This window comes from Dysidea avara, chromosome 1 (assembly GCF_963678975.1).
Source record: "Dysidea avara chromosome 1, odDysAvar1.4, whole genome shotgun sequence".
Lineage (NCBI taxonomy): Eukaryota > Metazoa > Porifera > Demospongiae > Dictyoceratida > Dysideidae > Dysidea > Dysidea avara.
This window is the reverse complement of record NC_089272.1, coordinates 25126527-25146001: the sequence shown is the minus strand read 5'-3', so window position 1 is coordinate 25146001 and position 19475 is coordinate 25126527. Positions and strand designations below refer to the sequence as shown.

Genomic DNA, 19475 nt, shown 5'->3' with positions numbered 1-19475 from the left:
AAACTTAGTAAAACAATAATATTATGTTCCATATACTAAACGTTATTGATATTTTTCCATCAGTATAACTGGGTACAACTACAGTAAAGCAGCTTAACAAATTAGTAAACTAAGAACTTTTAAGTAGTGTATAAATTCGACCATGCAGCATACACTCATTAATTTTCAAGTCTGCTCCTTTATAATATGATTGTTGTATCATAGGTAAACAATTGATGAAATGTACTCATTATCTTTTCCTATAGCAAGTATATGGCTAAATTTCTGAAGGGGTGAACTGTCCTAGACCTAGGCCCCTAGGCTGGAATTTGTGCACTTCAGAGTAAGCTAATCTAAATCTGTCTAAATACACATAACTATACATGCTTGAGGAGAGTGTATAATGGACTCCTCTGTGGGGCACAACACCACCTAGGGAAACTTGTAGTGGATTATTAAATACTTTTGCAAAATATTAAATGGTTGTGGTCCAATATAGATGTGCATGTGCATGTAAAAAGCAGAGTAGCGATGCACTAATATTTATATTTAACCAGGCATGACTGATAACAGTACTGTATGCTCTAATAGAGTAATTGTGAATGAAACACAAAAATATAGATATGTATTGATAAACATAATTCATATGATTTAATGTCACTTGAAATACTCTAGATTATTGTAAAGTATTTAAAACACCAAAATTGTAAAATAAACATATTTCCAAGCCTTGAATGGCTTCCCAGAAGGCATGGCTGAGGTGGATCCTATGATCTTATCTGGTAAGGAACTCACAAAATTTGGTGCTTTGGTCAGTTGCGTCCACATTTTTTTGCTAAGCCACCTAACTACAAGTACAAAGTCCACATCAGTAAGGTTAATGTGATATAGATACGAGGTGAAATTTCCAGAAGTTTAGTAAAATTTTCCAATACAAATGGTTGTAGTATAAAGAATGCCATAAGCAAAAATGCTAGGGACATAGTTCCCTATCTCTATAAACTAATTGCAGGAGGGCACTTATTAATTATTTTATAGTGATAATCCAATTCATGAAACTGGATAAAATGTAGAAAATGTAATCAACAAAAATCCTAACCATGCAGGGTATATACGTTTTTCAACCTGTGCAGCTTTCTGATGCACAACTAATTCAGTACTTACTGTACATTAATAGCTAAATTCTCAACCAATTATGGCTTCTTTTGGTCATAAAATTCTTAGCCCTAGTTTACCTCCACAAATTAGATACAAACTTCATGGGTGTATTATACTGTAACTATTACTTGCAGCAGCATACAAAACGTCTACTGAGTTATTCAGTCCATCACTTCTGAATCAAGTATCATAAGCAGGGTTAGTATCCATAACCACATCATCATCATCATTGTAACCACCACTGCTACTATATGCTGGATTAGTCTGTAGATCAATACCACCACTTTCAATAATATTGTCATCAGGTAACTCTACTAGCTCATACAATACAGGTGATGTACCAGTAGCAGATTTATTAGTAGTGTTATCAGGTTGTTGTACTGTAGTGTGTTGTACCATGTTACTCATCTTCTTCTTTATAAACAAGTGCATGATGAGAAATGTGATGACAGCAGTGATAGTGATTGGTATGAGTAGAGTTGGTGTAAGAGTTATAACAACTACTACTCCAGTAGATAGTGAATCTGATCCTGGAAGAGACAGCATGTGTAAAGCCATATTAGAAATACCATTCTTTCATTGTTGTGAAATTTCAGTAAACACTCACATCAAAGTAATGCAATAGGAAATCTGCAAATATCACAGATATGTAATTAGCCAACAGATTGTTATACAGTGCAGTATTATTATTGTATAAACCATGTGTGATCTTGGGTGTGGCCCTCTATAATTATGTACACACTAAATGACGCTATTTTGGAGCAAAAAAAACATATGCACCTTATGCTATACATAGGTGAAAATGACTGACTGACTGACTGACTGACTGACTGACTGACTGACTGACTGACTGACTGACTGACTGACTGACTGACTGACTGACTGACTGACTGACTGACTGACTGACTGACTGACTGACTGACTGACTGACTGACTGACTGACTGACTGATGCCTCCAGTCAAACATAACTTGCAATCACACAGATTAATATTTTCATGCAATTGGGGAGTAATTGTACTTGTAACAGCCAAATTTGTTCTCAGTTTTGCCTCGTTCAATTCTGACTTGTACAATTACTTCCTAATTGCACTCAAATGTGTGTGATTACCTATACTAATTTTCCAACTAGTTAGATATTAGTAAATGCTCTGTTAGATATTACAACAGTTGACTGTTCTACTAGAGTGTTTAGTGTGGTCTCATATGCGACATGAATTTTGTTGTTGTCACAGCATATAATAATGCAAATATTGTGATGGTGTTACCGTGATGAGCTCTTGTAAACTAATTGCAATAACAGACATACATAATAACTGCTGAATGTACAATGAAGCCACAATTTGTATGGCTATAAAGTTGTGCAGTGTATATTGATATGGGATATTGTAAAAGTTGCACAATAATAATAATGTTGTGTTTGTCTAGTTGGTTAATTGGTCCCATACACAATCAGAAATGTCTATTATGACTTGGATCATAGGCAATGCTCTATTATATGACATTCAATAGCTTTTATGATCTAATTAGTGTACACTATGAAAATCTACCAACCTTCTAAAACACTCTAATTGTACACTCAAAATTATATAAGTAAAATTTGTTCTCTGAACAAATTAAGCGCATAATTGTACTGTATTTGCCCAATTAAGCGCATAACTGTACTGTATGACTCATACAGTACAGTTATGCAGTTGATTGGTACTGTACGGAGAATACGATATGCGGCATCGCTTTGATCCTCCCACGCAAAGTACAATATATGTTGATGAAACTGTCATGTCAATAACATTATCCTGTAGCTGCTTTAGGTTTTAAACTTCTGTAGGGAGCAGTAATAAATAAGTGGTTGTTCAATTAAGTGTTTTTCATTCCAGACTATGACGCTTTAATCTTGAACTCATATTTTTTAAAATTCGACTGTTTTGCCACAGAAACATAAATATATACCAGCACATGTGGCTGCACTAATAGCAAGTTTCATAATAACCTATATAAAGCTATGGATTGTAACCTAAGGCATTGCAATTGCCAATGCTACTACCCACACTCTCTCCATCCCAGTGTGAGCACTTGTAATATAGCTAATAGTTTCACTTTCTATGAATTTTCATCCATAATATATAATTGATGCTAAGGTTATATTATTATGATGAAAGATGATATATACACACTCATTAGCTACCTAAACACTCTAATTGAACACTCATAATTTTATAGGTGATGCCGGCACCAAAACTCCTGAGTGTTCAATTAAATAAACTATTGTTTGTCTAATTAGTGGATGATATTTCACTAATGCAAACTATCTGTTCCTATACACCAAAACCTTCACTAATAAACTGGGCTCAGCTATAAGCACAACAAGCACAAGCACACACACCATTACTTTTTGGTGATCTAGGTAGTCCACTAGATACAGTCACCATCTCTACAATCTCATCATTTCCATCACTGATGTTATTACTATCCATAACAGCCACTTCAATAGTATAATCTCCACCAATAAGGTTTGATATAACAAGGGGACTATCCCCCACTATAGTAACAGGTTGAGAACTAGTACAACTGGTATACATTAAAGTGACTTGGATCATCTCCAGTGATCCCAGTAACTGACATGACACACTAATAATACCAGTAGATGGTGAGGTTATGTCACAAGCTTTCAGAAGGAAGGTACCTGAAACATCAATGGCTTATAATACATTATATAAATCAGTAAACATGTACAGTGGAATCTCAAGATTGTGGGTACATTAAAAATGAGGTTATTAAAGTCCATGGTCCCATTTGTGTTTATGAAAATACTCTTAATGAGCACACCTCACTAATAGATGTGTGATTCTTGGCAAGCTATTGCTTGGCTTTCTCTTGCGTATACAGACTTTGCTGGTTTTTAGCATCAATCTTTTTGCACAATATTGGACCAATGTAATAATATTATACTATTTCTTTTACAATTTGGTGTTTGCATTCCTATAATCACTTTGCCATGATTACGCCAGCCCCCACAACGTTTCATAACAGATTATCATTTTATAAATATTTCTTCTGTCAAAAATCTATCACCTCATCTATCAAACTAACTGTACCTATTTATTGCAAGGAGTGCAGTTATGTTGAACTTCTACACTTGCCTTCTTTTTGTATTGTTTTTTGTTTGTTTGTTTGTTTGTTTGTTTGTTTGTTTGTTTGTTTGTTTGCTTGGTGTTGGTAGAGTATGTAGCTGTGTATGTGTGTGTACTCTGGGATGAAGAACAACCCTTGGCCAAATCCCTGAGTTTAAATAATAGAATAGGGAATATATAAGATCTTCCATTTTATACACATATTATACAGTGCAGTAGGACCATAACAAATCCCACATTAGTTGTTGATAAAGTGATTGTTCTATTAGAGTAGTTTATCAAGCGTATATATGTTCTATTAGAATAATTGAATACCCTTGTGTATACACAAACTAATTTTACTTATCTGAATAATGTAGGTCCCACTGTATCAGTCAACTTACTGATAGTCAGTTGGTCACTAACTCCACCAGGTCCATCACTATACAATGACATCACAGTGATAGTGTAGTTTGCATTACCTAGTGGGTGACCAGTGAAGTAATCTGACATATTGATTGATGTGATGTTGGGTATGATCAATGGATCATTAGTAAGTGTTGATCCATTAAATGTGATGTTGACTTGATAACCAGCTAGGAAGAGAGTACACTGGTCTAGTGGTGGGGCCTGCCATCAATGAGCATAATCTGTACAGAAATAACTAATGTAAATAACTTTCTACCCATGACACATTGACAAACAATGTTGCGTTTATAATATCTACTATTGGATCCATCAGCTCAGGAGGTGTCACTTCTGTATATAAATTACATGACATAAATATTTATTTATTTATTGTGCAACTAAAATATTCATAAACTTTAAGTAGCTAAGCACTGATCTATATACAAGTATCTGGATATGCAGCTTAACAGACTTGCATCAACATAAATAGTGTTAGAGTGATTTGTGGTCTTGGGAATGGTTATATCGATCTATATATGTGACCCAGTCTGAGAAAACCGGGCTTATCGCCTATCTAAAAGTATCGAGAAACGCCGGTTTTAAGTATTTAGTGTGTTGTAGCTCGCCAATGGTTGAAGCTATGTGTACCAAATTTTCACACGTTTTACACCAATTCCTTACCTTCCAGAGCATCCACTGTGCAAGTAGCCAACAACTAAGTTTCCCGCCATTTTACATAGTTTTTAAACCGAGGTTTACTGTATCAGGCGAGCTGCAAATTGGGTGGGAGGCAGGGGCCCTGGAAGGCGGGCAAGATGGTGTTCAAGATGGTGTTCAAAAATTGAAAAGGAAGGCCAAGGGATGAATTAGGCCAAGTTTTGGGCCATTGAGGTCTCAAAACTGGCTAAAATGAAAGGAAATTCACGGCAGAGGTACTTATTCAACACCACAGAGCTGTACAGCCACATACAGTCATCCCCAGGCTGACCAGAGCTCCATTAAGGCCCCACACCACACGTACGGTTCGCCACTGGGCTTGGGAAAAGCAGCCAGCAAAACCAGGCCACTCAAGTCTAGCTGATTTTGATTGTGGAATTAGATAGTTTATCATGTAGCTTTGTGTCCTGGGTAAAAAATCGAATCTGCTGACATGGGTGATAAGACCGGTTTTCTCAGACTGGGTCACAAATAGTAATTCATATTAACTTCCCTTGTACTGTTCTTGACTACATTATGTTTACCACGTCTTTCCCACCCACCACCACCTCCTTACCCATGATGAAAATATTCTTATAGAAACATTCAATAGTTTTATTGTAATTGTTAGAAACACTGATGGGTAGAGTATAGGTGCCTACATTATATATACTGGGTGGCTTCAAAAATTTTAATGCCTGGTTTCTAATCCTTACAATGGGCCAGGACTAGCTACATGTACATATAATGATATATACCTAAAATTATGCAGAAAGAAAGGCTGTACCTTAGTGTACATGTGAAGCATTCTAGCATGTCAAACATGCCAATCTAGGAGGTCTGAGGGCAGGGAATTTTTGAAAGTAGATCCTCTGAAGTGAGGGCAATTTCAGCAGTTTAATAATTATATACTTAACTGTTGTATAGGGTGACAACTCTGTTAGTATGACAGCTCTATTAGGTATCTCAATTTTGTGAACCAGTCTCTAAAATCCTCAGAAACCTCCTTGGAGCCTCCCCTGTAAATTAATCTTTGACAAGCAATTGTAATGTACATGTGAGCTAATAACACTGATAAATATTTCTAAAAGACTCATATTATGTTTTTGGTACAGGTATATCTTCTTCATTAAGTACTGTAGGTGTAATGTGTTATTGTATATGTACATAGTGGCAGATCTAACTAGGTTACTGTGGTTTTGACAGAAACCCCTTTTAAAAAGTGATGTAGGTTTAAATATTATTACTGTGTTGACAATATATCGTAGCAAAATTCTACATACCACTGTATATTTTTAATTGCACGCGTTTAATTGCATATAAGCTCTCAGGCCTCAGTAACACTTAACTTTTCACTTCCCACTGCATTAAATTGATCAAGATACTCTAATAAAACAGTCAAGTAACTACTCTAATAGAGCAATCAAAGCCACAGCTTAGTCACAACTTTTGCATTGGGTTTAACCTACAATTTTCAGTAATCTCGGAATTTTTAAAATCTAAACATTTTCTGGTGTCCTCAGACCCCCTCATTATCTTATTCTATAATACCTTCTATTATAACATTAAATCTTCCTTTTAAAAATCCTAGATCTGCCACTACAGGTGCAAGCCATGTTACTATATGTATATTACCAAATGTTATTTGTACACAATATACACTCACCAATAATGGTTATAGTACCAACATCACTCTCAGTAACATTACCATCATGTGACAGGACAAAACACTGATATGATGACTGGTTGTAAGTCTCATCCACTGGACCAACTAATAATGTACTATCGTAGGAGTATTGAGGTCCACTATCAGGTACCCACACCAGTCTGGACTGAAATGCCACTAAATTCAACCTTTTAGCATCTATTTTCAAAAATTTTCCCCCCAGACCCCCCTAGTTTCAGTATGCTTCGCATGCTGGGTGTGCACACCATAATATAATCTGAATCATGTCATATAAAAAGGTCCACTTTTCTTCTAAAAGAACCTACCCAGATAAAAGTCTGGCTACGGCCCTGGATTGACAGTCCCTTCAGTCAGAACAAGTGGTTTTATAAATAACATACTTACACATATATAGGCTGCTGTACTTTTATTTTACGAGTGAAAATCTTCTGGACAATTTTACATGTCATGATAGCTAGCTACATACTGTATATGTGCCAACCACACGGCACACTGAGCAAACACAGCAAATATTAATGTGTACATACCTAGATAGATTAGAACCATAATAAACTGAAGAAACAGAGGCGTCGTTAGTCACTGTAACTCGCTTTGCAACTTGCTACCGGGGATTGTCTAGCGAAATGGCCCAGTTCACGCTTTTTTATCCACTTGTCACGTGCTTCACTACCACTGGCCAGTGCAGAATAATCGTCTAGGTACAACAATTGGTGTCTGATTCTTCATTTCTTTTCAACGATACGGCATAGCTTGATAGTCCATTCAACCTCAGTATCTTCATGTTCTGTCCGAATTTGCCGCGGAGGCGAGCGGCGCGTCTAAGTAATTAAATTTTGCACATATTCAGGTTTTCATTGGTGTGTTCATGCATAGAAAGGAGTCCGCTTTAGATAATTAGGTCTCAGTTTGATTTCCAATACCTATAATACTATCACCATGGTAGAGGAAGCCACAAGTAAAACCAGACCAGTAATCAATCAGACTATCCGACAGACAATATGCAATTTAAATTGATAGCTACGTAGCTAGTAAAATGCATATAATAAAAAAGAATGGATGAAATAATAAATAAATACTGCCAGCATATAGCTACCACAAAACCACAAAACCACAAAAATAGCTAGCTATTATGTGTTGTCACATGACTCACATCATATTAGATGCATGAGTTGGTTGAATAGTACATGGTAATAACCTAAGTGCTTTAAATTATATACACTTGAAAGTTAGAAGTGTTTAACATCAATGATGAAATAATGATTATTTTTTGTAAGCACTTAACTGGTACGAAGGTGATACAATTGTATGGTTGATTTTACATGTTATGATTATGATATAACTATATATGTACTCCTCATTCTAGCTACAAAATTAATGCAAACAATGTTGTGTCACTTATATACCACTTTCTTAGTCTGTTGGCTACTTACTGCATGCCTATACTGTATATCATGAATAGTAGCAAGGGACTCTCTGAACTATGAGCTCAACAAAATTCTCCATGGAAAACATTGCTTTAGTGTTTTAGCACTTTTATGATTGTATGACTACATTGCATAAATTCATTTTGTCCTAATAAAGGTACACACATGCACACACACACTACATAGATGTCATCACATATACACACCCATGGGGTAGTGTGGAGGTAAGGAATACTGTTTAGATTGGTTCAATTATAATGTTTAAGTGTTAGCACCATATTATACCTGTATTTCCATTCACTTCAACAACACAAATTAGAATCATATTGGTAGCTAATGAGGTTAGTAATCAAACTGGTACTATATAAGTAGCTACCCAACCCAAAACAAATCCCTCTGATCTCATTATTGGTGCCACTTTGGATAATGATACATTGTTAAAACTATATTGTTTGTACATTGTGGTTGTTTGACTGGTTTGCAAAGAGGGACTTTCTAGCTATACAATTTATATGAAAATACTAGGCTACATAGTGGTGACTGGACTTGGAAAAAAAAAGCTTTAATCATATTTGCAATTGAGAACTCAAACATTCATGCAGGCATTTCTAGCCACCAATTAGCTTGGTGATTATCATCACAAGTCATTGCCTTGAATTACAGATAATTCTGTGAGTACCTTAATTGGACCATGTGTACAATTCTTACTATCCCAAGTGTGATATTAAGGCAGTCTGGTTTGCATGAAACGTTTATGTATATGCTGCTGCAGCAACATCTTTTATCTGCTCTTTTACATGTACATAATATACAGTAGCACTATATATTCATTTATGAGATTCGATTAGCAACAAACCTAATATGTCCTCTGAAAATTGAATCCATAACAATAAATATACAGGCATGTGGAATAGGTGGGAAATGAACATTTTGTAATGTTGTGGTGTACAGGTAGCATGATTGTAGTGGAGTGCACAACACAAATATTCAGTGAAATAAACTCACATAGTTTACTACACACATAGCTATAACTTTCTTGACCACTGTACTCTAATAGCATGTAAAGGGCTTGATAACACATCAGAATGCATTTGACAAGTTGAATTGTATCTACAACATTAGCATGGAGAAGTTTAGTGTTCACTACAAATCTACAGTATATCTACATCACAAGTAGAAGTAACTCAATGACATATCAGTTAATGATTAATGTTGATAACTCTCATAAGCAGGATTATTATCCATGATCACTTTATCACTTGTACCATAGGCTGGATTTTGTTGTAACTTTATGTCTTCAGTAGTGTGGCTGGGTGGTTGTACAGTATCGTATATAACAGTTGGGTTAGTACAGGATTGTACTGAAGGCTCCTGCATCAATGTTCCTCGCCTTTTCCCCTCAAATGCATTTTTCATAGATACATAGGTGATAATGAAGGTGATGATAGCAGTGGTAGCAACTGATAAGAGGAAAGTGAGTGAACAAGACAAGGCAACAGCAGCTCCAGTGGATAGTGAATGTGATGGACATTTTTCTGTATTAATTAAAAGAAAACAAGATTAAGTATATACGCACTACACATGCCAACATATATATACCATGTGACCAAATTTTACTAAACCAGCTTTTAGTCTAATGACAACATAAACAATAAAATATTCTAATAGTACAGTCAGAAAACAAATAGAATGGTTATTACACTATTGATGAATAGCTATATAGAGATGGAGAAATGGAAACACTCCCAGATGCAATCTTAAAGCTACTATTTTCAAACTTCCTCTTGGGGTGCATGTCTCAGATCTGTCTATAAAGCATCATTAGTGGTAACCTTGACTACAACCATAATGATCAAGACACATGGTAGTGTGTAGTGCGGCCAAGAAAGCAGGTGACCACACCGTGAGTATATTGACAGGAAGAAAGAAAACAGCCTTTTCATGTGTGCATAGCTCCATGGCCCCTTCTCCAAAGTACACCATTTTTGCATTGTACAGTGTAGCTGTCCCCCAGATAGGGTATGCCACACAGCAAATTTGATTAATTTAAAATTCACAACAGCCATTTGCGAGATATGGGCATTCAAAGTTTCATTTTAATTTCTTCGTTTTTTTCTTCTTATGCTGTACAGAGACTACAAGGGCTTTGATTTCTTTTCGCACACTTTGCAAAAATTGCTATAAAATGCAATGTGTAACTCACTTGCCTTGATCTTTGGCACAAATGAACAGCATGTAATGGTGGATTCATGTAATGGTGGATTCATGTACCAAGTTTGTTGTGAATCTGAGGAATATTCAAGGAATTGTGAGCATTCGTTCATGTAAAAAAGATCAAACTTCTGTCACGGCTACAGGGTAAGCCGAGTATAGAAATAACTTTAAAATTGGTGTGTAGATAGGCTGATCATCATAGCAGTGCCTTTTGATAGTTTGAATAGCAGCAGAGTTACAGTGACAAAGTTATAAAGCAAACACCAAGCAAGTGTAAAATTGTGGGATCGAGATGCTCTAATAGAGCAGTCACTGTGGGGTAAAAAAGGTGTGCAAAAACTGTTGGAGAAAAACTTACCAGAGTTCAAACCAGGGACCTCCATGCCTAATACCTGTATCCTTAACCACTGACCCACTGCTATCTTGGCTGATCACCTCACTTAATTTCTGCTTTATAAATGAAATTTCTAGTTGAAATCTGCATATAATCAAATGTTTGTAATTTCATAGATCTAGCAATAGAAGTACTAGATTGTTCTAGAACATTCTATGTATGTTCTACTAGAAGTCCTCAAAAAAATGTGCGCTCTATTAGAGTATTACAGTAATATTTTCAAATATTGAATTAGATCATGCAATGAAATACATTTATAAGTCTGTCTTCAATAATCATCATTGTATCTACATAGAAAAGAAGAAATGTGAGTAAAAACAAACCTCAAAGTCAGCCATAGGCTGGTTTGGGGCCTTACAAAGTACAAAAAGAAGTGAAATCCACACAAAAACAGCCAAGCTGTGAAAAAATGGGGCAACCTTAAAAAGCCTGGGTGAAAAAAGTTGTGAAATCAAAGGTGGCGACCAAGAAATGGCTGCAATGATGTTAATGCTAAAAAATTTTAATAATGGCTGTGTGCATTGTTAAAATTTATTAACATTAACATCATTGCAGCCATTTCTTGGCTGCCACTTTTGATTTCACAACTTTTTTCACCCAGGCTTTTTAAGTCTGCACCATTTTTTCACAGCTTGGCTGTTTTTGTGTGGTTATAATTACATGGATTGACATATCATTTTTAGGTTCCACTGACTCTGCAAAACATGCAAATTGATAGTTTAAGGCAAGATCAGTATGAACATTTTAGCCAAACTTTTGCACTATATAGTGTAGCCAGTGGTGTTACTTTAGTGCTTGATTTCAGCTAAAAATGAAAAAGCAGATCACATAAAGATATGCTATATTGGGTATACAACACAGATTACAATGAAAGCTAACAAAATGTCTGGCCCAAAAGTTTTCTTCAGTACACCCTGTGAATGTGTGTATTGTTAACGTATAAGCCATTTGTTACAAAAGTACAGTATGGTGAGACTGCACTATGCATATCAATGCACACCCAGAGGAACATACAAACTGTAAAATCTATGCAAAGGAGGTCCACCAGATTTGTATTAAACGGCTATTCACCAAGCAACAGCACTTCTATACAGTAACAGGCTGGAAGACAGATGCAAGAAGCTTAGACTGCTGATATTGTTATAACATAACAAGCACAAGGAAGAATGAGGAATTTTAAGTTTGAATAGGAATCAAAGCAATAATAAAGTAGTGAAACAAGGGAGGTCATCTATATAGACCTGGTGGACTATTAATCCCTACTTCAGTATACCCATGGGACCACTAGTATGTATTCAGGTGTAGGTGACCTCCCTTGTTTCACTACTTTTTATTTCTTTAATCCCTAGTCAAACTTGTAAAATTCCTTATACTTGTTTGGTTACTTTTTGTAACATCATTAGGAGTAGTGACTGATGAACCCACACATACCGCATTAGAAGAAAGAATGGTGCCAGGCTTATTGTTTTCATCTGAATGCATGCCCCCAACTATCAATTACTGAAACAGCAAAGTGGTCATTACACTTCATTTTCAGCTATGTTCAGCCCATTACCCAGTATTACAAATGAAGAACACTACAAAAAGGACCCCTGCAACCAATCCAGTCATAACAAAACTTGGATGATTTCCATTACACATGTGTAGGGATGTCATCACGTGGATAGACACCTTGCGCTGTCAGCAAAGATAAATGGGATGACACAAAGGAGGACACAAGTAAATCCATGAAGCATGCATTGTATGTACTGCAAAATTCCAAAAGGCATCTGTCGGGCTGAATTGACATTCAACAGTGGAAAATCAAGTACATAGCCTTAGCCGTTATTGAGTTCTGAAGACATCAGTCAGACACTCAATCAGTCAGTCAGTAGAAAATTCCACCAAATTAATTTTCAGCAACCAATTGAAAGTGTTTCAGATTGTACTGAAGACACTTTTGGGCTTGTAGCTACTGATGTCCTACATATTGTGAGGTTGGTAACAATGCATGCATGCACCAAGAAATTATCATTGTCTTCCTATGGGCATTATTTTTTTTCTCTACAGTGCAAAGACTGGAGGGTAGCATAATAAAATCGGTAATTTTTGCACCATGCCTTCATGTTGTACTTTTCATTCCTTGTTATATTTGCAAATTGTGTTAATATTTTTAGGATGGCTTTAGTATTGATACTTTGACAATATTATTGACTTGCTCATGGCTAGTTGTCACATAATAGTTTTCAGAGCACTTATAGTGGCCTTATGGGCAGCAGTGCACTTTACTAATGAGATATCAGAATCACATACAAACCTAACATACTTATCATGTATACAGGGGTAGTGATCTCTGATTGTGAATTGTACCATTTAGACATCACTCATATCACACCATATGAAAAGTCATGTGCATTTACTGTATAATTTCAAATAACAAGTAGGAATTCTTTCTGTATAGTTCACCAATTAACTATCAATACAATGTAAGTGTGTAAGAGAATATACACATTACTTACCAAATAATGTAATAGTTCCTAGTTTGCTCTTAATGATGGTATGATCATCTAATTGAAAACTACACTGATATGATGACTGGTTGTAAGTTTTATCCACTGGACCAATTAACAAGAAACTAGTAGCACTATTGTTATCTGCATTGGTCAAATCAGGTACCCAGAATAATTTATCATCGCTATTGTTACTGATATCAGTTGTATTTCTAGTCACATCACTAATAACAGAGCCATCCTAAGCTCTTCTAACAATCCTCCAGTTTGGTAGTGTAGTAGAACAAGCTCCAGTAAAACCACAAGGCATTTGTATAGCTAAGTGTTGTGTGCCATCATTAAGGCATTCTGCTTCATCAGTAGGATCTTTGATGATTGTCAAGGCTACACAAAGTAATGTTCCTTATACAGGTGTGATCATTTACAAATCAATCATACATAACTATTTTAATTATTATGTTGTGGTGACAATATATGTAACTGCTTGATTTCATTGCAACTGTTCTTGAGGCCTATTCTTCAAAAAGATGAAAGTTTGGTGTAATTAAATTTTGGAGAATTTGGCAAATTAAAAGGAATTTTCCAAACTTTATTAACCAAATAGCTATTTAATAATGGCTGTGTGATAAGTTCCCCAAACTTTTATCTACCAAACTGCTTCACTGCTGATTCACCAAACTTATATCATACCAAACTTTAGTATCTATTTTTCCTTTCAGTTTACTATTTCCTTAATATTGTTTTTTTTTTTTCAAATCTCAAATATTTTTTCACAAACTTTTAGTCCAAGATCTAGTTTTAAATTGCTTCCAAGTTCAAAACTGCCATAAGGGACATGCTCCTAGACCCCCTTAACTGAAGTATGATAAGTGTGCTTTACATACTGGTATGATAGTTAAGGAATCCAATACTAAGCACAAACAAAAAAAAAACATGAACAAGTAGTCTCCCCTGATGACACAGCATCACTTTGTAGATCACACAACAGATCACCAGTAAATGTATACGCATGCTCATAAGCTGTTATTTGTTGCCGGGAACCTGCCTGTGAATACATCTGGAAGCATGAAAAATCTACATATGCAGTGCAGCTACATACTATGTAGATTTATTCCACTATACATAAATAGAGCTGAGTGATAGTTGCGATCTATCGATTATTGTGACAGTTGAGTAACAATTGTGATATGACAGTCTACAATTGTACTATCACGATATATTAAACACACCTGTGCTTAGTCAAAAAGCAAGGATAACAGAAGCAAACATGATAGTATTGAAGTTGAGGAAACTGTGCAAGTCTAGTTGACCATGCACAACAAAGATTACAATTGTAATACGTAACAATGTTTACCACCCAAGTGTTAAAAAAGCAGATACGTGGTATGTAGTTGGATTATTTATGTGCTATTTACATGAGGTTAAGTGTCTTTGATAACTGCTAGTACTATTGTGATACTATCGTTATCATTATATAGAAGTTGCCATCAATCATGATAGTGATAGTTGTACTATCGCTCAGCTCTATACATAAATGTACTCTCCTTTGTACTATTACAATAAATGATACAGTACATCAATGTACCGTTAAACAGTTACCTTGACTGATACACAACTGTACTAGAGGTGTACCGATATGGGTTTTTGGCATGTACCGATATCCGATATTGGTGCCACCAAAAGAGGCCGATAACCGATAGTTGATCCGATATTTGCATTATAGTTAAAAGTGTACATTTACCTACCCTGTAACAACATGTGCATGTATTCATTGCTATACTCTGCCTGTGGTAGTACACAGCTTGGGTTTCTATTGTGCAATCCAGACAATTAGGCACCCACAAACATTTTTATGTATACTCCCATGAAGCCTTATACGGATATTTCTGCATTCTAATGGTTTGTGAGAAAGCTGGTACTGTGACAGCAAGTTTCCTTGGTTATCCTGTGACCCTTCTTTTTATTACAAGGTAGCTACTCTATAACTGCTTCATTTATAAAGACTGTGTCTGTGATAAGCTTTCCAGTAACAGACAGTAGAATCGCATGTATTTATATGGCTTCTCGTAGCGTAGCGCTTGTTTCAGAGTGAACAATAAGCCACTGGCACTAAAGAGCCACATAAATAATGTAGAAAACCAATGCACAATCCGTTTATGTACAAACTATTGCTACTGTATAAATATCGGTAGCGATATCGGTCCTCCTGCTGTTCTGTACCGATACCGATATTGGTAAAAATTGCCATATTGGTGGCCGATATTATAGCCGATCCGATTATCGGTACACCTCTAAACTGTACATATGGATTTATAGCTACAGCTCCTCTTCCAAATGAAGAGAGAGAAATATAAAGTGGTACGTATTATGCTATAGTCATACCTGTAGTCATACCTGTAGTCATACCTGTAGTCATACCTGTAGTCATTTGATCAATCAGCAGTAAGAAAAATGTAGTGGTTTGCAGTTTATTACAAATCTTCATCATCCTAAGAAATGAAATACTATAATGAATTAGCTATGTACTTTGATTAAATGTAACAACCTACAGTAGCTCTAATATGGCACACGGGACTTTAATTAGTACTGTATATAAACCTACTGGAAATGTTTTCACATTTACAAAGCCACATATTTACTGTGCAATACACATCTGCTATAAGTGGACAACAAACTTATATACATGATAACCATGTATATACTAGGTTACATGATGCATGATGATGCTAAAATTGCCAGCCAGGGAATTGAAAAAAAAGGAAAGCAGACATCATTTGCCTGGATAACGAGAAACTGCACACACCTCTTTTAATTCTGTCATCACACGAAGCACAGGTATAGCAGTATGATTGTTGCTAAACACTTCTTTATCACTTGGGTAACTTCATCTTGGTATACATAGAGATATGCAATGATTTTTAGTAGCGCTTATATTTTGTCCAACCGAGGAGTCATAACCTGACATGCAAAGTTGTTTAGCCATGTAGTTCATCAGTATATTAATTTTAAAATGAAGTAGGAATGCAAGCGATGAAAAAAGATTAATGATGGTATTACATACAACTCAGTGGGAAAATCAAGAATTTCCCACCAAGCTATGTGTATTACCATCATTAATCTCTTGTCTCACTACTTTTTATTGCTTGGATCCCTGCTTAATTTTTAAATTAATAATTTTCAATATAGTAGTTTTTTTATGTTTTTGTTATAGCATGGCTATATACATGTGACTGTTCTATTAGGGTGACTGCTGTGTTAGAGTATCTCATGTCAACCTTTCACCTACCATCATATGTACCAATAATAATGTGGTGTGGTCATCTTGATAGATTGTTATTGCTGTCTTGGTGCTTGATCATTGTTAATCAACCAAGATTACATTAATAGGTATGACATTAAACCTATCGTGAAGTTACAAGCAGAGTTGCAGGTATCTACAGAGTGTAAGCACACTTAAGCACTTAAATAAGTTTGCGGCATCTAAATGTGCTGCTCAAGGGAAATGTTGATAATGCCTCAATATGGTTTCATTGCTACAAGAAGAAGACAACCAGCTTGACTGAAGATAAAAAGAAAGACAAGGCACAGAGGGCGCACATTCGTCGGACCTCAAAAGGCACATCCCACTGGTGAGTTTGTTATTGTGGCATAAAGTGGTCATGCGCTGCTTTGTTTGGCCTCCATCCTTGCAACTGTGGTGAGGCTGGCAGGCAGGCAGACAGGCAGGCAGAGTGATTTTTTTTAATTCTGTATCTGGCCACCTGTAAGTGTTTTCTTGTCTTTTCCTGTAAGTGTTTTCCTGTCTTTGCATTTGATGTTAAATAGACTAATATTATTCCATAAAGGTGATTTTCATCGCATAAGATATTTCTAGGATGATTTTTAAAGGCGGAATTTTAGGTGGCATGTGTCATTTTTGGGGAGGAATACTACTGTACTGTTTGATTACTAATTATATGGGCAAGGCTAGAATTAAATTTGCAACTTTAGGTGATGATCCACCTTGTTTAAGCATTGCACTACAATTTCCAAGTTTGTTTGTATTTATTTGTTTTCGTAGTGAACTTCTATCTATAACACTATACATCAAAGGAAAGAATGTTGCCAGGTGCATGAGGCTATGACTGTATGACAAAACACTGCAAGCACATAAAGTTATTGATGTGCTACCACAAATTGACACCTTGCAGTTGGCATTGTAAATGAAAGGAAGAGAAACGGTATATACATGATACATGCATTGTACATACTGCGGTAGGCCAAAAGACACATTACAGGCTGAAGTAATGCCTACTAATAAAAGTATCAAGCCCATAACATTGAGTAGCTCGTAGGTATGTCAGTCAGCAGAAAATTCCAAAACTAAAATTTCATTACAAACTATGGAATGTACAGTACTGTACTGTATGATACACTGCAAAAGTGACATCAACTGAAGTGTGTTCTATATATTCTTAGAGAGCTAACTGAAAAAGAGATCTATATACACTCCTACCGAAACATGCTTTCAGGATTTGTCAAGTCAAAATGACATAATTATTTGTCCAAAACAACCAGTAATCATTTAATAAGCAATGTTTGCTTATTCTGTCTTTAAATTATGAAATGGTTGGACTGATCAAACTCCATCGACCCGTGATTCTCTGGAAAGTATCAGGCTGGATGGACTACATATATACCTCTTCAATTCACACAACTAGACATAATCAAACATCATAAAAATTGAACTCCTTTGCTCTATACTGACAACTTTTCCCCCAAAAAATAGTTTTGCCATAGCAAGAGTACAATAGTTATATTTAATTAGAAAGCAAGTCTAATCTCAATGGACTATTACAGCCTATGCGTTGCTACTGTAACAATACTAGCCCACATTTCAGGGCTGGAGGAGAGAAAATTGAGTTGGTCAGGCCATTGGCTATAATGTTGAGATTGCTACTATATACATGCCAATGACAGAAGAGTTGCTGCACAGTGTGTGAAGCACACTCTGTGAAGTGCAAAGCATGAACATTCCAGGGGGGTTGGGGGCATGCCGCCACAGGGAATTTTTGAAAATTAGACACTCAGATACGCAATTTTAGTGATATTTCACTGCTAGCTAGCTATATAAATATGCTCAAGCCTATCTGTTGTTCTTCAGACTTTCTATACTATGTATAATAGGTAGTAATTGTAGACCTGACATACAGGGGACACAGCATGAAACTTGCTGTATGGCTAGTATTCATTTAGTTATAGCAATTAGAAGTTCAAGGGGAGTCTGGGGGTGCAACACCCAGGAGCTCAGTACAGAATTTTTGCAATTTAAAGGCTTGAAAATGCCTTAAAATTTAAAATTGATGCTAAATTTAAAAGTAAAACTAGCTAGCAACTTGCAACTTTGCCCTCAAATTTCACAGGGAATCCATGCAGCATGGCCCCCTTATAGCTAGGCTATATGAATTAATCGACTAGACAGTTTATAGCTGTATACAATGAATTCACACAGCTACAATAAAAGGCTACACAGCTACAAAATGCAGTATACTACTACACCCCCCTATATACTGGTTTGTATGCAATGAAGTGAACGGATCATCACGTAAATATGCTGGCGGACAGCCACGAGACCAATAAGTATTTGAAAATGGTGCGATGTGGGGTGAGACTGAGAGTTTGTTCAGTATCTCGACAGGACGAGTGGGTAGTTGAAGAGGAGTGATTTCTACTCAAAATCTCATCCAGATGGCCGCCATGTAATGTATGGGTGTACAGCTTCTTGCCGCGGAATGAGTCACCTGGTTTGTCACTGCCAGCCCTTCGCCCAGTAAAAGAAGCCAAGAGAGATAAGCCAAGAAATGCTAATGATTATTTTATGAAGATTGAATTGTGATATAAGTGTGCTGGTTTAGAATCAAAGAAGGCACCAGCCTTAC

At 36.1% G+C, this 19475-nt stretch overlaps 1 protein-coding gene across 1 annotated transcript; it reads right to left on the bottom strand.

Moving 5' to 3' along the window:
- Positions 1 to 1184: 1184 nt before the first annotated feature.
- On the bottom strand, positions 1185 to 7561 carry LOC136238346 (uncharacterized). Its single transcript, XM_066028812.1, has 4 exons — positions 7523 to 7561; positions 7016 to 7181; positions 3525 to 3818; positions 1185 to 1667 (listed from the first exon to the last, which is right to left on the bottom strand). Exons 1-4 carry the CDS (start codon positions 7559 to 7561, stop codon positions 1318 to 1320), a joined length of 849 nt encoding a protein of 282 aa, XP_065884884.1. The 3' UTR covers positions 1185 to 1317.
- Positions 7562 to 19475: the final 11914 nt, after the last annotated feature.